The sequence below is a fragment of the Cryptotermes secundus genome, unplaced genomic scaffold, assembly GCF_002891405.2.
Source record: "Cryptotermes secundus unplaced genomic scaffold, Csec_1.0 scaffold2444, whole genome shotgun sequence".
NCBI lineage: Eukaryota > Metazoa > Arthropoda > Insecta > Blattodea > Kalotermitidae > Cryptotermes > Cryptotermes secundus.
This window is the reverse complement of record NW_019723340.1, coordinates 474,704-491,123: the sequence shown is the minus strand read 5'-3', so window position 1 is coordinate 491,123 and position 16,420 is coordinate 474,704. Positions and strand designations below refer to the sequence as shown.

Here is a 16,420-nt window from a genome sequence, read left to right as displayed (position 1 = left end):
ATTGTTGAATAATAAATTAATGCTATAGATTAAGAACATATGATATTCTGCTATTTAGGAATGTTCTCTTCTGAATTATTTTAAAAGCACAGTAGTAGTACTGAATTGTACTTTCTTTTGTGCAAAGAATGTATGTTTATCACTGAAAATCACTGGACTTTCATTACTAAAATTTACTGTACTTATGTCTGCCTTTGTTTGATTTCTCCAGCTTGCTCTTAAGCTCAATATTATTCTCACATCTTTGGAATATTTTCAACATATGGCTTTTATTAAGTTTTTAATATCAGATAACTTTACCACAGTACACAATGTTATATTGCAGAAGACAGAACTTTTTACAGATTAATCAGATTTGATCTTGTAGGATTTGAGGTTCTCATAGTGATGGTTATGTAGAGTTTTATCTTCTTGGATACAACACTGAGTATTGTGGTGAAAGTCAACTGGCATTTTGGAGGAACATGCCTCCAGCCTCCATTTTCAAGATTGAAGAGTGTGCCAAGCATGAAGCAGGATGCTGTCTGTGTACTGTTCATCAGTTGATTTCCAGCTGTCTACACGGCATTATATCCAAGAAGATAGAACTCTTCAAATTACATCTTTTGTGCTTTAACTTTGCTCAAATCATAACTTGGCATGTGTTGCAGAACTAGAACTTCACAGTTAATTATTAGATAATACTTTACTGAGAGTATTGAGGCTTGTTTGTGGATGTGGAGATCAACAACTAGATGTGTTTCAGTAATGATGGAAGAAAGGGTGTAGTTTTCTCCCATTTCACAGATGAGTTCATATCATGTTCAGTGTTATGGAAATTTTGTTGGACAAAGCTGCACTGTGAACCAGACTTCAGTCTGGTACCCCATATGTCACTCTGTGAAAAAGCAGTAATTTCAGAAATACCCATTATAGTAATTAGTTGAGAAAACTATTAAAATAATTTGACAGTTTGTTCTCAGGAGGGAACTTTTAATTGTCAGTTACTCATCATCTGTTGACATTATTAAACAGCATGTTGTAAATTTAATGTTACATCATATTGTTAAGAATTTTGGAAACAAGTTTGCTATTCAAGGTTGCTGGGTTTTATGGACTTTGTTCAACATCTGGTATTCTAAAGAACACAGCGTTTTGGGAACTGCATTTTTTGTGTCATGTGAGGGCATGGGAGACATACTCTGCTGGGTCCCTTAGAAAGAGCTAACCTCTGTCAGTATGTCTACATACATACATACATATATACTACCACAGTCAATGAGTTCGTGGAATGGCCGCAAAGTGTCATACGGGAATTAATTGCCAATATGTTTCAGCAGTGTTTTCGACAGCTATATCAACGTTGGCAGACTTGCATAGTGGCCAGCAACAACTGTGTTGAGGGCTGATGTGGATCTATGTAAGTTGCTAGCCTCATTGCTGATAAGGGGAATCCATATGGGAGAAATATCCAGACTGTGTTGGATGATCAGATTGATTACACATGCTATATGGGCTGATTACTAATATTTCCTAGACATGCTGTTATGTTCAATTTCCAAAATTCTAACTTCATGCCAGCGTACCCTCTGACCTTGATAGGAATGTTGGGCTAGTTTTGATTTTTCTAGACTTCATTGAGAATGTGTCTGTTTGCGGAGCCACACGGCTAGCAGTGTGTTTCTTTCCCCAGTATAGTGTCTGCCACATTCACAGGGAATACTGTGGATGCAGTATGTCACCTGTTGCCGATCTCTTTTTGGTCTGGTTCTCATGCGTGAACTCCAAAGAGTGTGTTTAGTTCTGAAGATGGTCCTGATGGCCCTGGATGGTTGGATCACTTTTTGTTTGTTTATTAAAATTTATTTGGAGACATAAGATTAGACATCAGAGTGAAGCAAGCTTTTTGGGCACATGCCCAAAGACAATTTTAGAAATTATGTGCTAAAGCATCTTTACTACATATTGATATACGAGGGTTGGAACTTTAATAGTGGTAACTATTTATTTACAACTGATACAAATAGATGCATGTTTCGAAGATTTGCTGTCCTAGAATGTAGTCACCAGCATTGTGCACAACTCGTTGCCAGTGATGAGGAAGTCGTAGGATATCTTTAGCAGCGCCTGTTGTGTTGATAGTTCGAATGGATCGGTCTACTGCCTGAAGAACCTCTGGAACAGTTCTGAAGCGAATACCACGAATTGGTTCCTTCATCTTAGGAATCAAGTCAAAGTCACAAGGGCTTAATTCCGGGGAGTATGGTGGATGGTACAGCACTTCCCAGCCCCATCGATCGAACAAATCAGCCACAGCTTCTGCTGCATGCAGCCGAGCATTGCCCTGCAAAATGATGGGTGGGTTCTGCAGAAAGTGGCGCCGCTTCTTTCTCAAAGCTGGTCGCAGGTTGTGTTCCAAAAATGAACAGTAATACTGTGCATTGACAGTCTGCTGTCAGAGAATGGTATGCGTTAGGATAACACCATCACAGTCGTACATGAGAATCACCATAACTTTCACTGATGAACTTTTGATTTTCGTGGTGACCCGTAATGACGCCGTTCGTTCGATTGGCGTTTCATTTGTGGCTCATACGATTTGGCCTATGTGTCATCCGGGCGTAAGAAAGCCTCTCCTTCGCGCTCATAGTGCTCCAAGTGGTTACAAGCAGCGTCGTATCATAGCCATTTCTGCATTTCCGTCAAATCATGCGGAACCCTTCGTGATGCAGTTTTTCTTATGCCCAGGGGCATTCCTTCAGAATGTGCAGCACAGTCGTATGCGCTAATCCTGTTTCTCGGGCCAGCTCACGAATTGTATGGCGTCGATGACTCTCCAGTGACGTGGAAAGAGCATACACTTCTTTGCTGACACTGGGACGACCTGGCCGACGCATGTCTGCCACATTTTGGCGTCCCTTGTTGAAGGCTTTTATCCACCTTGCCACTGTTCTGTAAGGCAATGCAGATTCCCCGCAATCCTCTTGAAGACCTCGATGCCACTGTCGTGCTGTATGGCCTCTGGTACATTCAATCTTTATCCAATTCTGTTGTTCATGTTTCGAAAACATCGTGACAACACTACATTAGACCGCCAGCTAACATGGGGCTCTGTTCTTCTCATCACTGCCCATGCGCATGATCTGGGGAGAGTCCATTTGCTCTGAGGTAAGGCAGGTACATAAATAATGTGTGGTATAAGCGACATTATTTGGTTCTGTTGCATGGTGTCTCTACAGCAGTGTTCCAACCCTCGTATTTTCATTGGGATATTTTATTAATTTTATGTAATCTGTAAATAAAAATCAAATTAAATTAAACTTAGAGGTTGTTGCCATGTTCATTTCATGCAACCTTAGATCCAAATTCAGTACAAGATATGTGCTAAGAAGCATTAAGCACATACTGTTCTAAAAGACGGTTAAAGGATGAAAAGTGGAAAATACAACAATTTACAACAAGTTTCTGTGGTCAATGTCATGCAGTATAAGCTACCAATTCAGTGCAGTGTAAGAAATAAATAAAGTAATGTAATACAAATTAAGCCATAAAGTATGTCTAAATCACAACTGAATATATGATGTAGAGCTTCAATTTTAATAATATAATTTTAATATAAGACTCTCTTATATGGATATTTGTATCAAAGCTATATAAAAATATCTGAGATGTGTTTGTGGTTTGGGAATAAGTATATAGGGCCTCATATGACTGAGCAAGGTTGAAGCATGTATATAGCCAAGAAATAATGCATATTTTATGCAACTTGAGTGAAGATGGTGTGTAATATTGGTCATTATCTAGTGACAGTACAATACAACAAGTCTATGCTGTAGGTAGTACCACAGCATGATGCAAAAATCACTGGTGGAGCACACATGTTGACCATGTTAGCCTGGCTAGCACTTCTCAGAATAAAATAAAAATGTTACTTTTATGTTCATTGGTGCTCCATATACTGGCAGGAGGAACAGGCACCTGCTGCACTGGCTCCCACCTTAGCTAACCTGTCAACAGGCTTGTTAACCAGTTCCTCACAGCTTATGCTAGCCATTTGTGAATGCAGGCATATTTAGAAGAAACAATACAGTGTATGCTTGAGGGTGGGAGGGAAGGAGGAAGTGAATGATATTCCAAGTTGTGCGTTAGCTTAGCAAGAAGTGGTGACAGACTGCAGTTGCTTGGTGCTCAAAATGAATTAAGCAAGCAAAAATGGGATGGTGAAATGCACATTTCTGCTCGAGACAATCTTGTTATTCTTACAAGATTTTGACTACAGTTTTTATTTGAAAGTACTTCCAAGAGTTCGGCAGCAAGCCAAAAGCTTTTCAAAATTATGCAGACCAAAATTATTGGCATGAGTTATTGTTCCAAAAAAGTGGAAGAATTTCATAATTTTTTTTATTACAGAAGAGCACAAGTGTTGAAAAGGTCTGTGCACAGGGAGGTGAATAACACTTAAAACTACCAGCTAAGAGACAACAAATCACAATGAATAATAACAATAAGAAAGCTTATTGTATGCTGTTGTACAGAATAATTGACACTATGAAAGGGTAGTGGGCCAGTTGATTCTCTGAAATTTTCTATGTTCTTGTCATTGGTAGACTTAGGTAATTTTAAACACTACTCTGAAAAGTGTCTAGGTACTGCTTTTCAGTTATTGAAATCATATGATGATCTTTTGAGTCTCCTTTTTTCTGAAAGTATACTTTCCATTATTTATTCATTGGAACAATTTTTACTAGTACATCATTACCAGAGGTCACAAAATTATCTGCCTTGTTATTAACCGTTCCAACAACCAGCATGTCTGTCTAGCGATCATCTCTGTCTTGAAGAGGGTTCATGCTTGCCTGTGAAGCACATAGATTTCAGGGGGGGGATTGTACTAAGTCGTCATTATTTATAATTTAGAAGAAAATTCTTCAGGATGTAGAAAACAGTCTGAACTTATGCGATAGATGTTTTCACTGAAAAGATCATCACATGGAACTTAAGTTCAAGATGTAATAAAAGAGGTGAAGCGCAGAAGTTGCTAGCAATTTTTTCAAACTTTACATTTTGTATCTCATATCATATGGGCCATCATCAGGTGATTTTTCTGTATTTCTGTTTTTGTATACAGAAAGACCGCAATAGTGACACATACACAAAAACTACAAATAGCCGCAAAAGTGTGCAACGGCTAGTCATGAGATTGAACTAAACATTGACATGCATGAAAGGAGCACAGTGAACAAGTGCAGTGCAGTGGTCTCCCCAAAAAGAAAACTCACCTGATGATGGCCCACATGAGGCCGAAACATGTCATAAAAACCAGAAGAATACATGTAAAACTAGAGACATTTAAGAAATTTTGATAATCACTTTTAATGTACAAAATATACTTTTAGTGTCCTATTGACATTTTAATGATTTTAAGTATTAAAATACATTTTTTAGTGAGTGACATAGTCTTGATGTCTTTTGTATTCTTTCTTTGATATCCAGTATTTATTCCTCTTGCAAACTTGTTGTATAATGGGAGTATTTTTTGTTGTTGATATTTTTGTATTCTGCATTCTATGCAGGTGTTCTGAACACCATGAACACCAGTTTCTTGTAATAAATTCCCACCAAATCTAAATGAATTATTGTATCAGAATATACAGATCTTATAACTTGAGTGAGGTATTTGTAGTGCCGTTTTTCTGATATCTACAGAAAGTTTTATCATTAATCCTGTCAAGAATTCTTTTTATAATGTATAAAATCAATATGGCCGTGTAAATTAAATTCTCTCTATATTTCACTTGAACTGTAAAAATATTGTTTGTGCAGAATTTACCATATCTGAAGGCATTTGGTTGCTCTGCAAGCAATGTATCTTAAATATTCGTAAGCCGTTTATGTATTATTGTGGTGAGTATATTGTAAAAGACTAATTCCCTTGTAATTATCACAGCAACTTCAGTTTTCTTTCTTAAAAGTGCTACAATTTTATCATTTTTATGTGTTATTAGCATTTTACAACCTTTCAACATAAATTCAGTAGATGCAAAAACAGAGTCTAGGTTATTATGAGTTGAAGAAGCATAAGCCATGGTTCAACGAAGGATGCTCAGAATTATTAGGCCAAAGGAAACAAGCCAGCTTGCAGTGGTTACAGGATCCAAAATGGGGATAATCTGAACAATATAAAATCTGAAGCCAATAGGAATTTCAGGAATAAAGAGAGGGAATATCTGAAAGACAAAATTAATAAGCTTGCAAGGAACAGTAAGAACAAGAACCTTAGAGAACTGCATAAGGGAATAAGTGAATTTAGGAGTGGTTACCAACCTAGAAGTAACTTAGTGAATGGTGAGAATGGTGATCTGCTTACAGATTCCCACAACATTTTGAATAGGTGGAAGAACTACTTCTCTCAGTTACTGAATGTATTTAGGGTCAGTGACGTTGGGCAGGTAGAAATCCATACAGCTGAGCCATTAGTACCTGATCCTAGTCCTTTTGAGGTTGAAATTGCTATTGCAAAGTTGAAAAGGTGTAAATCACCAGGTAGTGATCAAATTCCAGCAGGAGGTGAAACATTTCATCTGAGATCTGTAAGCTCATTAATTATATTTGGAATAAGGAAAAATTGCCTGATCAGTAGAAGGAGTTTATTATTATACCAGTTCACAAGAAGGGAGATAAAACTGAGTGAAGTAATTAGCAGGTGATGTCACTGCTTTCAGCTTCATACAAAATTTTATCCAATATCTTTCTCACAAGGTTAAGTCCATATATAGATGAAATTTTTGTGGATCATCAGTGTGGGTTTCAACATAACAGATAAGGTACTGATCAGATATTTTGCATTCGTCAGATACTGGAAAATAAAATGGGAGTACAATGTGATATTACATCAGCCAAATTAGACTTCAAGGAAATGTATGATTCACTTAGGAAGGAAGTGTTGTACAATATTCTCATAAGAGTTTGGGATACCCATGAAACTAGTTCGGCTCATTAAAATGTGTTTAAGCGAAAGGTATGGTAAAGTCCATATAGGTAAACATTTGTCTGATCAATGTCCTCCTATCCAGAATGGTCTAAAACAAGGAGATGCTTTATAACCATTACTTTTCAACTTTGCTTTACAATATGCTTTTAGGAAGGTCCAGGAAAACCAGGTGGGACTGAAATTAAATGGGACATATCAGCTGCTGGTCTATACTGATGATGTGAGCCTACTGGGTGATAATATAGATACCATGAAGAAAAACACAGAAACTTTAATTGACACCAGTAAGGAGCTTGGTCGAGAAGTAAACACAGAGAAAACTAAATATATGTTGCTGTCTTTTCACCAGAATGCAGTGCAAATTCATGGCATGAAAATGTGGCACAGTTCAGATATGTAGGAATGACGAGAACAAATCAAAACTTGATTCAGAAGGAAATGAAGAGGAGACTGAATTTGGGTAATGCTTGCTACCATTCAGTCCAGAATCTTTTGTCTTCATGTCTACTGTCTGAAAAAAAAATTAGAACATACAAAACTATAATTTTGCCTGTGATTCCTTATGGGTATGAAACTTGCTGACATTAAGGGAGGAATATAGATTGAGGGTGTTTGAGAACAAGGTGCTGAGGAGAACATTTGAGCCAAAGAGAGATGACGTGACAGGAGGTTACAGAATACTGTCTAATGAGGAGCTTTGGAACTTAGACACATCACCAGATATATGTATGTCGTACCGAAAGTCATGAGCAACTTTTTTTTGCATGCAACCTGGGAACATCAGACGAAAGAGAGTACGGTGGTAGGTGGAACCAGTTTTTGTGTTAGCCTTTAGTGTCTTGTGACGTCAGTAGCTTGCATCATGTGACCAGTATCACTCCTAACAAAATGGCCGACAACGATATGTAATTTTTCCAGCGTGCTGTCATTGAATTTTTTGTGAAAGAGGAAATCCCTGCTGCAGAAATTCGCCAGAGACTTCAGCGTGCTTATGGAAGTGTGTGCATGGGTGCGAGCAGTGTTCGAAGATGGGTGAAATATTTTAAAAATGGGAACACCAGCATCGAAAATGAGCTTTGGAGCGGTCGTTCTCAAACAGCCTCAACTGAACGCAACAAGGAAAGAGTGGATGAGCTCATTCAAGATGACAGGTGTGTGACTGTGGACACAATAGCCCGAAAACTTGGAATATGGCACAGTGCAGTAGTTGATTGAAAGCTTGGGCAATAGGAAAGTCTGTGCTTGTTGGGTCCCGCGGTTATTGACCGAAGACCACAAAGGTCAGCGAAAAACCATCACCACAGAACTGCTTCAGAGATATCGACACGAAGGCGATGATTTTTTGCTCTGTATTGTGACAGGTGACGAAAGCTGATGTCACCATTTTGAGCCTGAAACAAAAAAGCAGAGTATGGAATGGCACCATTTGCATTCTCCATCAAAAAAGAAGGCAAAGACAGTGCCATCAGCTGCGAAGGTGATGAGCACAGTCTTCCGGGCTGCAGAGGGGTTTATTCTGGCTGAATTCCTTTAACCTGGGCAAACAATCAGTGCTGCTCGTTATGTCCAGATACTGCACAAGCTCCGTCACGCATTGCGCGATAAACGTCCAGGACGAAACATCATCCTGCATGACAACCCTCGCTCCCTCGCCGCTCGCCTCACATTGGAAGCAATTGCAATGATGGGGTGGGAAGTTCTTCCACACCCCTCATATAGCCCTGATCTGGCACCCTCCGACTACCATCTTTTCGGATTTCTGAAGATCAATTGCGTGGACAACGTTTTGAGACAAGGAAGGCAATTCAGAAAGCTGTGCGTCGGTGTCTTCGGATGGCTGGAACGGAATTTTACAGAAGGGGAATTTTCAGACTCCCAGAACGCTGGGAGAAATGTGTACAGAGAAGTGGCGATTATGTGGAAAAATAAAGTAAGGTCTGTAGATTGAGGTGATGTATTTGGTTTGTCAATAATAAAGCATGTTACTTTACAAAAAGTTGTTGCTCATGACTTTCAGTAGGACCCTCGTAATTATAATGATCAAGTCTAGGAGAACAAAATAGTAGGGCATGAATTGGGGAGAAGAGAAATGCATATAATGTATTAGTGTGAAAGCCAAAAGGAATGAGACTGCTAGAAAGACCAAGATATAGGTCAGTGCATAATATTAAAATGGACTTTAAAGAAATAGGATGGGTTGTTATGAACTGGATCGATCTGGCTCAGGATAGGGACCGCCAGAGGGTTCTTGTGAACATGATAATTAACCTTTGGGTTCCATAAATTGCTGGGAAGTTCTTGGGTAGCTATACAATTTGTGGCTCCTCAAGTAGGGCTCAGCTCCATGAAGTGAGTCAGATTATCCATCTGTGGTGTTGACCCCTTGTTGTATTGTATGCTATTAAAACTGTGTGTAACACTGATGAGACATGTGCCACAGTCTTTCATTGCCTGTGTGTACTAAATATCCTGATTCATGAATATTAGATTTAATTTTACCGACCACACAACACTTTTTTTTTTAATTTACTGTCACACTACATGTTTCGACCTCAAGAGGTCATCCTCAGGTGTACGAACACAGTTGCACAATCACACGCAATCACATTTCATTTTTCCACTTATTTTTGATCCTGTATCCTGTTCAGGTCCACGCTCAAATAATGTGTGTCAAGTTCTTATAAAATAGAAGTTAAAAATACAAATGTTAAAAGTTAAAATTTAAAATTTAAAATTTAGTTCACTGTAACTAGTTATATTACCACTTGGTTAAACAGTTCATGAAATAAACTTCAACTCATCACATTGACAGAACTTTCACTTTTGAAGGTCTTGTTGTTCTTCGGCGTCCTCTGATGTTGTGTGGTCGGTAAAATTAAATCTAATATTCATTAAAATACACAACAGGATGCAACAAACAATTAAATCCTGATTCATATTTTTCATCTCTTTTCCTCATTCAGTGAAGAAATTGGCAAGATAATACCTGATTGTTTTTTCCTTCCCTGCCATTGATCATTCACTTTCATCCTCATCTCAGATTTGCTGCTACATATCTCAGCAGGTGCACATTAATGGTAAATAACCAAAACTCAGATGAGCAGCATATAGAATAATATATGGCCATCACATTTGTACATGGAAGAAATATACATTAAATGTATACCGTAGTTTCACACAAAGAAAGACAGGGAAGGTTATGACATGAAATGTGTAGCATGTGTGCAGCCCACTCTAAGACTGCATGAACACATTCCTTATTGCACAGCAGGCATAGTGAATGCCAAATGATGCTAAGTGGCAGATCCGTGAGTGTTTTTAATCATAGTTTCTACAACCTGATAATGGAATACATACTCAGTTTTAGTTTTTCATTGAGTGATTTATTTTTAACTCTTGCATTTAATTTCCCATTCCAAAAAAAAATAGTAGGACAACAACAACAACAACAACAACAACAACAACAAGGAACTTAAAGTTTAATTACACAGTTACATCCTTTCAGTGACATGCATTGACTTTTTGTAAGGACCAACTGTGGAGGCATTGCTGAAATATTTTATTGTTTGAACAAAAACCTTGTATAATCTACCACTTTTTATCAGTATGAAAATTTATGCTTTGTGAGGAAGCCTGATATATATCCTGACATTATTTTGTATTCCAGTTTCTTTTATTTTCAGTTTTATCCTTTTTGTTTTCTTGTCATCAATATTATGCAGAACAGTATTGTGTTATAAAACATTATTTATTGGATGTTAGTTCCCATGTTCTTATCTGCAGACTGTAGTGTGGGTAACTTAACAGTATTCCATTTTAATTGCTTAGAAATAGTCTTCCATGTAAACAGATTTTTTTTTTAGATTTGATGTCAGCTTAACACCTGTTGTAAGAATATGTATGAATATTCAACAATATGTATGAATTCTGCAAATTTCCAAGATCAGATGTTGCATGTAACTTGTATTTAATAAAGCCCATACAGGGCAAATTTTTAAATTTCCATCTGTTTGGTAAAGCTAATGAAGATCCTATATTGCATTTGTTCCAGCTAGCCAAGCCAGGTGAACCTCTCTATGCTCAAGTAAATCGGGAAAAGAAAAAGAACCGTCAGTATGAGGCAGGCGCACAGCCACAATATGATGGCCAGCTCCCTCCAGGTCCAGGTGACATGTGGGGATATGAAGAACCAGGAAAGGGGATGGTGATGGACGGCCACAGGAGTACTCCAGCTGGTGGGGATTCATGGGTATGAGATCCACAGATGCACTTTCAGGACACTCACCTTTTTCCATAGCTGAAGTGTTGTAGCAAGTTGGAAGACATATTATACCATACCCTTATGTCAGATGGCTGCAAACAAAGTGCTCAGTTTATCCAGCAGCATTCTGTTTTAAAATCATTAATGTATATTTTACAGTTGATACTCATACGAAATAATTGTACATATGTACCGGTATATCTGTCATTTGAATGACTGCATTGCTATGAATCCTCCCGTTTCACCATCATCTAGTGTGAGGGGCAGGAGCAGTCTTGCCTGTGCTGGTGAGCGACCTGTTGTTATCAGGTTGGTGAAAGTGCCATCCAAAACCCCTAATGAGTGTTTATCTCAGGTTCAGGGTTACTACTGATCGGAAATGTGGAGAAATATGTGTATTGGTGTTAGAATGAGCATTCCATTGATATATATGTTTGTCATTGTACTGATACAACTACAAGAGGAACCCACCTTTGTGTTTAGTGTTTTTCCCATGGCACTTTGGACATGCCTACCATTGGGAAGCTGAAGATGGTTCAGAATGTCCATAATTTACCCATATGGGAGACAGTGAATTAGATAATATTTGTGTATACCTTTTAAGCAAGACACCAACAGTAGTAGTATTCAGCTCACACATGATATGTAGACACAGGTGGTCGTCTTGAAGATTTGTCTCAAGTATCTTACAAGCCATCAGGAGAAACATATTTAGAACTGGTTGTGGCACATTTTGGGTTTTATCAACTTGTTTGTTTTGTCAACAGTTACAAAGATTTGAAATATCACAAGTGACTGGAATGAATTTTGGACAGATATGTTGATCCTTTAAAATTTTAAATCTGTACAGATTGAAAATATGGTGTAAACTGGTTGAACCAAAGTGTGAGGATTCCTTTATAGTGTAGGTGACAGTGCTTTAGTTTCTGGATATATCTTGATGGAAAAGTCAAAAGAGGGTGGAGTTCATACTGATGTTAGAATCTTCTGTAATGTCACTTATATATTCTGGCTTTCAGATAATATGCTGTCATTAAAATAATATGTAAATTATCATATATATATATATATGTAGATATACTTAGATGTACTTACAATGTAAGTATACCTAGATATACTTAGACAGAAAGTTACATAAAATTTTAATACAGATACTATATCAGAAAAATTAATCCTATCAAAATATGCTAATATGCAAAACCTTTCGAATACATGTATTTAAAAAGTCTGAATTTTATTTTAACTTTATATTATACTTTCCTGTTGATATTTTAGCTTTTACTTGACTTTTCTTGCACACAGATCTCTGCATTGCACAAAGGAAGGTGAGTTGTGGCATGGCTAGAAATAGACCTACACATTTGTCCCTGTAGCATAACAGCCAAGCCACTGCATTTCAAGTATATTCTGTGCTTCAGCAGAATTTTACCCTTTCACAGTGTCTGAATTGTAATGTGTGTGTATGGTGTAGACATGTTTTAATTATGACAAAAGTCTGTTTTCAAATAATATTGGGAGATTTCCTTCTTTACTTTCAGCATAACTTGGTTCTTCAAACACTGGAGAAAAATTATATGCTACTAGGTTTTTAATAATTGGTTCTTGAAAATTGACATTATAATGGTGCTTGTGAATATATTATGTGTGGTTTGAAAATGCTGCTTATGTCATCTGAAGTGATTTGGTCCTTCCTTGAGCATAATTGTAACATTTTCTTATACACACATAGAACTTTACAAGTGCCTCAATAGATTTTTTATAGTAACTTATTTCTTATTCAAATGTTATTTAACTGCAAACAAACCAGGGTTTGAGAAAACAGTTTCCTCTGTTCTTAAAATAGGTTTACAAAAGTCATACAAACAGCACAAATGCTGATATTTCTTTTTCACGCTGAAAAGAAATATGGCCTTTTGTTGTATTGAAAGTTGAATTAGTTTACTAAGAAACAATATGGAAAACTGAAATCACAGAAAGTAGCTTAAAACATTACTTTTGCTTTCAAATTTGACAGGTTTAGAAGTTTGTGAGAGTTACTTCACTACTATGAGAAGTAATATATAAGCTGGCTTCTTATTTTAAACTTTTGTTTTGTACTGTGTGTCAAGATCAAACTAAATGAAATTCTGTTGGGACTCGATGTAATGTTAAATTGTTTTGCATAGTTTATTCACAAGAACAAGAGTTTTAATTAAACTTAATGTAAAAATGTATACATAACAATCTTATCCACAGAATATGTAATTTTGTTTCTTTTTGTATTTTTTTATATATAGAAGACCTTATTAAAGAGACACCCATCTTCAGGCATTCATTTTGAGTTTGCAGTTTAACCCACTGAACATAACTGTAATTTGGATAATGGACAAGTAAGATGAAGTGTAGCAGATTTTGATTGGCAGCTTTTGAAACTGAGCATAAGTTTCAGTTACATATATACAAATGTTCAAAACTTTGCTCATAATTTAATTTATTCATTTGTGAAAGACTAATATGACAATATAGTGAGATTTTATAGTGAAGTTATATGTTTATGTTTATTCTGTTTTTTTTCAATGAAGGCATTGGTGCTTGAGTCTTGTTTTTCTTGTGAGAATCTTTTTTGATGGTTGTTTTCTATGTCAAAATGCATGCCTAAGAAAGGGACTCAGATTAAAACTATTATTGTAGATGAGCAGATGTCTGTCAGATTGAATATAAACAGAAGACATACTAATTAAAAGTTTTATTATATTTGAATATCTTTAATACATTTCTAGCTTGAATAATAGGTTAAAATTTCTTCAGTTAGCATATTTGTATGCCTTTATTAGAGAGACCATGCATAATTTTCTTCTCCAGTTCAGTTTCGTCTGGTATTTGGGTATTTCTAATCAAAGCGGGTCCCATTCCAGAAACTGTCAGATGCCTAATTCAGCTTTTTTATGATAATACCAATTGGCAAAGAAACTCACTTGTATAGTTCATATGCTTTTTTATCAATCAGTGGTGACATATAGATCTGTGGACAGAGTTTTCAGATTAAATGCATCATAATTATTCAGTATTGAACCTCATGAATTAAAATAGCCATTCTAATTTCTCTGCTCTTTGTGTTCATGGTGGTTCAACAGATGCAAATGGAGGCGATTTCTACTGTTGCGTCTCAAAGGACTTCAATTACATTTTGATGAAATCATTTTATTCATATTGAGTAAGGGTGGTATAAGCTACATATAGCATTTAGTTGTGTATATGTCATGAATAGCATGTTCATGTTAAATTACATTTTGTAAGTTTGTAGGTAATTGCAGTACAAAGGTTTGTAACAAAAAATTGACCATCGCATTGGAAAATTTATGATACTTTGAGAGTGTCTCTTATTTTCACTTAGATTTGTTCCTGCAGGTTTTGAACAATATAAAGAGATATTCCACGAGAATGTGATTGGATATGATTTCTTGAGAAGTTTTTAAATGAAGAATTCTATCATCTGGCACTTGATGCTCTGTAGCCTGACAGAAGATGAAACTTATATCAATCTGCATGATGTCATATCCCAGAAGATAGTGTTCTTCATAGCCACTGCCGTGAGAACCCCAGATCTCACATGTTTCAATAAATCTGGTTTTAAGATTATTAAATGAACTGACTTATTTTTTTTAATTTGTCCATATTTCCTGGATAATTCCATTATATCTGTGTGCCAGTGACTCTGTTGCCAGGACCAGACAACTGCAAACATGTTGGAAGGCTTATGCAATGGATACACAGCATTTCTTTATGCATGCATCTCTTCTGATCATCTAGTTCATGCTGCTTTCAGTTACAAGCACATATTACTAGCTATGGGCTTTAGTCCAAAGTTGGTATCATGTTTAGTGTAAATATGCATAATTTTTAATTTGTGAATTATGTACCTACATTTCAGCTTCTGGTTTTTGACAGTTAACCATTGCTCTGCTGGTCATTTATTTCAGAGAGTGCTCCAGTTATTACTATGTAGTTGAGAATATCAGCCATTTCACATAATGTAATGTATATGGCTGAATACTTCTTGTTCATTGTGTGGATCTTGGGGCATCTGCTCATTCTTGGTATTAAATTTACGGCGCATAGGATTCAGACTGACTTTTTATAGGTTTAGAAATTATGTTGTCTCTGTAATTAATTTTAATTATAATGATTTTTACAGAATTGCTTTCTTTTAGAATTTATTTTGGGGCGTTGTTCATTTCTTCGATGCCATAAATACCAAGAATTTTAGTCTTTTTAAGTCTGACAGAAAGGTATGACTTTACAAACTTTTTCCTTCTTTCTTTTCTTTCCCCCACTGGCTCTACAGCCCCCCTTGGGCCCTGGCCTCTGATTTTCAGTTTCATGATCATTTTATAGATGGTAGGACTCCTTGGCTGAGTGATCAGCTCATCTCAAGTACTCTACCTAAACACAGGACACCACAAACAGAGAATAAACACATGCATGTACCAAACATCCCTGCCTTATGTGGGATTCAAACCCATGATCCCGGCTTCCAAGTGAGCGAAGACAGTACATGCCTCAGACTGGTTGGCTCCTGTGACCAGCGGATTTTTTTTATAACATATCAATTTTTACAAGTAAATATAATATGACGTGCATATTTCTTACAATCTCATTTCATTCAGCACAAGTGCTGGCTTGTACTGGCCTACATTCATCAGAATATTTCTGCAATACCCAAGGTATATATATGCTTTTGAATTTTATAAGAATGCATTATTTCAATTGTAGTGAGCATGAGCAGATGCCCATAGTGTGACATATTGCTGATGGTTATTCATACCCCCTTGCCTCTGCCTCTTTATAAATATACCTCTTAGTTTCATTGGTGTGTTCATTATAATGGCCTATGAAACTCATTTGCTTAGAAGTATTCTCAATTGTGAATCCCGTGGATGCTGAAAAATGCAACATCAGAATATCAGACTTCTGATAACTACACAGTAGCAGGTTTTCATGGAGACAGGAATTGGAAATTGTGGATTTATTTTCATAACACTCCTTCCAGGTTTTTAGTATTGCAGTTGTCATCTCTGAAATTCATAGCTTTTCTTTTTAAAGGAATAAGCCAATGATCCAGTGAACGCTCACATTTTTGTTTCCGTAATACCAGTCCTACCCTACATATGTACAACCTATCATGTTGAGAGAAAACTCTTCTGTGTATT

The 16,420-nt window shown here is 36.6% G+C and overlaps 1 protein-coding gene across 2 annotated transcripts in view; it reads left to right on the top strand.

Annotated features, from left to right (window-relative positions):
• The window catches only part of LOC111861883 (catenin delta-2), a 113,901-nt gene extending 99,858 nt beyond the window's left edge, over positions 1-14,043 (top strand). The window contains exon 17 of one of the 2 annotated variants that reach the window (XM_023846823.2): positions 11,022-14,043. In XM_023846823.2, the coding sequence (XP_023702591.2) occupies positions 11,022-11,225 (204 nt within the window). In that variant the 3' untranslated portion in view covers positions 11,226-14,043. The remainder of the gene's footprint in view (positions 1-11,021) is intronic. The other variant, XM_023846827.2, reaches the window with a different exon arrangement.
• The last annotated feature ends 2,377 nt before the right edge of the window (positions 14,044-16,420 follow it).